Source organism: Globicephala melas, chromosome 2 (assembly GCF_963455315.2).
Source record: "Globicephala melas chromosome 2, mGloMel1.2, whole genome shotgun sequence".
Lineage (NCBI taxonomy): Eukaryota > Metazoa > Chordata > Mammalia > Artiodactyla > Delphinidae > Globicephala > Globicephala melas.
The window spans coordinates 91,013,872-91,019,871 of NC_083315.2; the positions used below are offsets into that span (position 1 = coordinate 91,013,872).

Consider the following 6,000-nt stretch of genomic DNA (forward strand, 5'->3'; position numbering starts at 1 on the left):
CTATCCAGAGAAGTGCATAATCACATCATTGTTTTGTCTTATTTTATTTTGTGGATCTCTGACTATAATTATTCTCTGTGGTAAATAATTTAGAGTTAATGCATCCCTAGATACTTACCCCTATGGTAAAACTTTAGGGTCCCTGGTTGGGAAGGTAATTTTAAAGTTTTCCCACTCATCTGATGCTCACAACTGCTCTCCTACATCCTTACATAAGTAGAGATATCTCTAATGACAAGGAGAAGGGAAAATTAATGTCTTTTGAGGACCTGATTAGCAGATATTGTGTTAGACTTCTCGTGTAATTCACTCTCACAAGGGTCCTGTGTTATTTATTAGTAACTGCTATGTGCTAAGAAGCTTTACTTATTTTACTTCATTTTATTCTTGCAACATTCTCATAAGGTAGGTGATATCTTTATTTGTAGATTATAATTATTTGCCTAAGGTCACAAAACTAGTAAGTTGCAGAATTTGGATTTGAACCTAACGCTATTTATCTGTAATACTCATGTTCCTTTCACTACATTATGTAGCTTCACAGACTACATAAACAACAACAAAGCCTTCTCTGAAACCTGGCCTAAAGCACCAATCAGATATACCCTTCATTTAACAAATAATTACTGAACCCCATTTCTCAGTCTCTCATTGTAGAAATTTTGTAGTCATTCTTATTATTTCCCCATGTACTTACTCATTCACCACTTCTTCCTGAAGCCCTGCTTATTTTTAAATCAGTTAGAAATAACCACAAATACTTAATGCCTTTTAACTGTTTCTAGAATAAAGTACAGATTCTTCCAGAATTTGTAGCTCTTCATAGTCTCACTTTATATACTACTTATCTGACTGTACCTCAGCATGAAATAAGTTTATTGGTCCTAGCAGAAGCTCTGTTCAGCCTGCCTCAGGAAATTTTCACTCTCTCAAAGCAGTGCATTCTAACCCTTGAGTAGCCCCTTCCAACTTTTAGAAAGTTTATTTTATATTGAAATCTGTCTTTGTAGCTTTCATTATGTGGCTCTAGCTCACCCTTTGTCCATTCAGAGCAACTCAGTGCTCATTTAACTTGACGTATTTGAAGACAGCAGGCATATCTGACAACTCTTTTTTATGTTAAGTTGCATCATTTTCTTTAAATATACCCATTTCATATTTAAAATTCCTTCTACATTATTGTCCTTCGCTACTGAAGCTGTTTTAGTTGACTGTGTACCACTTAAGGTATATGCCAAGAAATGAACACAGTACTCTGAGGTCTGTGTAGTAGAAGGAAGGGATTATTACCTCTCTCATTCTAAATAAATACACCTGTATTAATTTAGTTTCATTTGTCACTCACTCTATGGAAGGTATCTGTTGGGATATTATGGAAATGAAACTTAGAAAAGAGATGCAGTTGAACCTTGGTTCTGTTAAGTGAATATTGTCCTTTTATTACTCTAACTTGTTCCTTCCTTTTTCTGAAAAGTATAGCATATTCTCAATGCAAGTCACCCTCTTCCTCTCCTACTCTGTCCCACCCTCTCCTTCCACTGCTTTTACCACCTATTTTTATCTGCAGACTGCTTTTCTTTTCCTTTCCTTCCTTACTCTTTCCTTTCTTCCTATCTCTTACATCTTCTTTACTTCCTAGGTCTCCTACAGGGGTCAGGCATGAACTATGTGAAACTAGAAATGTAAATTTTCTTCTCTAGATCAGTGCTTCTCAAATATTAATATGAATGCAAATCTTTATGGGAGCTTGTTAAAATGCAGATTATTACTCAGTAGATTCTGCATTTCTAAAGATTCAGTTGATGCTCATGCTTCTAGTTTGTGAACCAACCTTTTGAGTAGCAGTGCTCTACTGCTACTTTGCCAAACTTTGATGCCATTTGTTCATTGTGGTAGAGTTTAAACTTTAGTCTTTTTTACTTTAAAAGGAAGATTTAGAATGTAAAGATTTAGAATGTAATTAGTATATTTCAAAGTTATTTCTTTGATAAAGTCCTGGTGATTGTTTTTCTTTTGTTTTTTTTTTTGCGGTACGCGGGCCTCTCACTATTGTGGCCCCTCCCGTTGCGGAGCACAGGCTCCGGACGCGCAGGCTCAGTGGCCATGGCTCACGGGCCCAGCCGCTCCGCGGCATGTGGGATCCTCCCGGACCGGGGCACGAACCCATGTCCCCTGTATCAGCAGGTGGACACTCATCCACTGCGCCACCAGGGAAGCCCCTGATGATTGTATTTTAACTTTCAACATATTAATGGATATTTAAAGAAAGGGAAAATTAAACCACAATCCTTACTATCTTTATGAATAAAACTAATTTTTCCTCCATTTTTTTGCCATGTCTTTTATGTTCAGCATTACTTCCTTTGTGCCCTTTTTTTGGGAACTTAACATTGGATTACAGTGTCCAGTATACATATCTGTTTTCCCATCTGCACTTTGAACCTCAAGAGTAGGGTGTCTGGTTCATGTTTATGTTCCTGATACCTGGTGTGTAATAGGAATTGATTTGGGTTGACTGAGTGCAAAATAATTTTTAACAATTGTTAATGATTCCTTCCTGAGAAGTTATTTTGTGATAAACCATGTTCCCACTGGATATGAAAACAGCCATTGTCTTTACAGCCAAAAGAAGTATTGGTCTTGTAAATTATAGGCTAAAATGGGTCTGTTTATCTTATGAAACAAATACATTCTGATATGTAAGCCACGATGACATAGGTGCTTATATCCTTCTTCTGGGTTCTGGGCGAAGAAAGCCTGGAGGTAGGAAGTCTGTTCCAAATTTCCTGACCCACCAGCAGTAGTATATCTATGGTACTGAAATCAGGTAGCAGGAACGAATGGCTCTGGGAACCAGTGCAGAATAGTCACACAAAGTTGTACAAATCTTTAGTCATTACATACTGAGCAGCAGTAACAAAGGTATTGAATCCTCAGGCCAAACTACTATAATTCTCATGACTGCATGCTTTAGGGGAAAATGTGTGTCATTTTAATGCACAAAAATATTTTATAACTTACAAAATATTCTGAAATAGTTTGCACAACCAGCATACATCATGCACATGTAGTTTTGACATGCATTTTGAGGCTGAAGGGATTTCAACTGGTCCTTTGGGTGAAGGGTATGAACAGTTCTAGAAAATTTGTACTGTGGTTGTCCAGCTGTGACAGGCTAGATTCACTTAATCAGACTAACTTTTGAGTGGAGAAGTCAGGCTTAGCTTTGACATCTGCCTCTCATAGGTAGAGCATTCACATTTTGCTGGTGTAATTCTAGCACTGCCTAGAGTTATAAGAAATTAGAATTCATAATTTTGATGAATCAACATTATCTATAGCCCTGAGAACCTTAAAATTATCCCAAAATAGGAAAGTGAAATGTTTCTTTGTCTCTTGAAATGATAGGTATATCCTGATCAGCAAGCCTGCAGTGTGGACGGAAAGATTAAGAATGCAGTTCCTTGAAGGCTTTAGATCTTTTTTGAAGATTCTTACCTGTATGCAGGTATGATAGTTCTTCTGTACATCAGTAAGATAAATTTATTTAAAAAAATTTAACCCCAATCTTTAATGTTTTGTTTTGTTTTGAGCAAATTATGTTTTTTATTTGAGAAAGGATAAATCTAGCAAAATAGAAGTAAAATTTAAACACTGCCTCACTGATTCTGCTTTAATAGATCTTTCTGAATAGCTTAGTTAACTGCAGTTGTTACTATTAATGTTTATTTATGCTTACCATGTGATAACTGTAGTAAGCACTTTCATGCATTCTTTCTTTTGAGCTTCATAGCAATCTTATGAGGTAGTTACTATTATTATCCCCCTTTTACCTATAAGGGAATCATAGCTTAGAAATAATTTGACCAGGGTCATACAGCTAGAAAAGTGACAGAGTTATGATTTGAACCCGTGCGTTCTGACCTAGTGTAACAGCTATGTTAAAAAACTACACATACATGAATATAAATCCTGATGATTTTATATTTTGCCAGTGGAAGAGCAAAGAAAGAGGGCCCATATGTATATGTTAACCACTCTTTTCTTGTAGGGAATGGAAGAAATCAGAAGACAGGTTGGGCAACACATAGAAGTGGATCCTGACTGGGAGGCTGCCATTGCTATACAGATGCAATTGAAGAACATTTTACTAATGTTCCAAGAGTGGTGCGCTTGTGATGTAAGTAAAATTTGTTAGAAGGATCCGTGCCTTTTTAAGTGTTCTGATTGTTATTAATAGTATAGTTTTATGTTGCAACTTCCTTGATGTAAAGTTTTATTGCTTAAATAGTTTCTTATATGTTTGAATTATCTTATTAAATTTGTAGTTTTTTACACTTAATTAGAAAATGTGCTCCATGGCATTCCATTTACCTTTGGGAATAGTGGAGTTTAAAAAATACAGCACACACTAATCAATTAATAAATTATTTATTGATAAATTTATTTCCTTGGACATGAATATTAATAATAAAATTAGGACTAGACTTTTAAATATTCCAACAGTGGAGGGGTGTAGATATTAATTCAATCAAGAGCCTTGTTATATGAGTTAAACCATTAAGAAAATTAATTTTAGTTATTTATTTTTTAATTAATTTATTTTTGGCTGCGTTGGGTCTTCGTTGCTGTGTACAGGCTTTCTCTAGTTGCGGCGAGCGGGGGCTACTCTTCATTGCAGTGTGCGGGCTTCTCATTGCAGTGGCTTCTCTTGTTGCAGAGCACAGGCTCTAGGCGCGTGGGCTTCAGTAGTTGTGGCATGCAGGCTCAGTAGTTGTGGCTCTCAGGGTCTAGAGCTCAGGCTCAGTAGTTGTGGCGCTTGGGCTTAGTTGCACCACAGCATGTGAGATCTTCCTGGAGCAGGGCTCGAACCCATGTCCCCTTCATTGGCAGGCAGATTCTTTTTTTAAATAAATTCATTTATTTATTTTTGGCTGTGTTGGGTCTTCGTTTCTGTGCGAGGGCTTTCTCTAGTTGCGGCGAGCGGGGGCCACTCTTCATCGCTGTGCACGGGCCTCTCACTGTCGCAGCCTCTCTTGTTGCAGAGGACAGGCTCCAGACGCGCAGGCTCAGTAGTTGTGGCTCACGGGCCCAGTTGCTCCGCGGCATGTGGGATCTTCCCAGACCAAGGCTCGAACCCATGTTCCCTGCATTGGCAGGCAGACTCTCAACCACTGCGCCACCAGGGAAGCCCCTAGCAGGCAGATTTTTAACGACTGTGCCACCAGGGAAGTCCAAGAAAATTAATTTTAAATATAGAACTAATGTTTTTCCTTAAGCAATAATTTTATTTTATTTGTTTTAAAAAGTATTTATTTTATTTTTGGCTGCGTTGGGTTTTAGTTGCGGCACATGGGATCTTCGTTGTGGCATGTGGGATCCTCTGCTGTGGCATGCGTCCTCCTCTTTGCAGTGTGTGGTCTTCTCTAGTTGTGGCCTGCATGCTCAGTAGTTGTGGCGTGCGGGCTTAGTTGCCCCATGGTATGTGGGATCTTAGTTCACCAACCAGGGATTGAACCCATGTCCCCTGCATTGGAAGGCTGATTCTTAACCACTGGACCTCCAGCAGAGTCCCCTCCTTAAGCAATGATTTTAGACCATAATGCTCTTTAAACACGTAATCCTACTCCAGACTCCCTTTGGAGAAGATGACCTCATTTATTTCTGTTCTGAGAAAATTAACATTATCTAAGTCAAATTCTTTCATCTTCTCCAGTTTCTCTGTACATCTCACTATAGTCAATTCACTGAGTTTCTATATATATCTTCACTATTGGTCTCTTTCATTTTCCTCTTTCTAAAAGTGATGTCTCTACCTAGGCTCTTGGTCCCAACCTATATTTCTTCTTCCTGGAGTTTGCTTCCTCAGTTATCTCCTCTGGTATTTCCCACTCTTTCATTCATCTGCCTGTAAACACACAGGACTCTCCTATTCTTAAGAACAATGAGAATAAAAGCCCCCTTACTTGTCATTGCTACCTCATGAACTGTATTTTATCT

At 38.1% G+C, this 6,000-nt stretch overlaps 1 protein-coding gene across 3 annotated transcripts in view; it reads left to right on the plus strand.

Moving 5' to 3' along the window:
- Window positions 1–6,000, plus strand: part of UBR1 (ubiquitin protein ligase E3 component n-recognin 1) — a 166,934-nt gene that overhangs the window by 81,338 nt on the left and 79,596 nt on the right. For all 3 annotated transcript variants that reach the window (XM_030842844.2, XM_060294402.1, XM_030842843.2), the window contains exons 13-14: window positions 3,409–3,508; window positions 4,052–4,180. In XM_030842844.2, coding sequence (XP_030698704.1) covers window positions 3,409–3,508; window positions 4,052–4,180 — 229 coding nt within the window. The remainder of the gene's footprint in view (window positions 1–3,408; window positions 3,509–4,051; window positions 4,181–6,000) is intronic.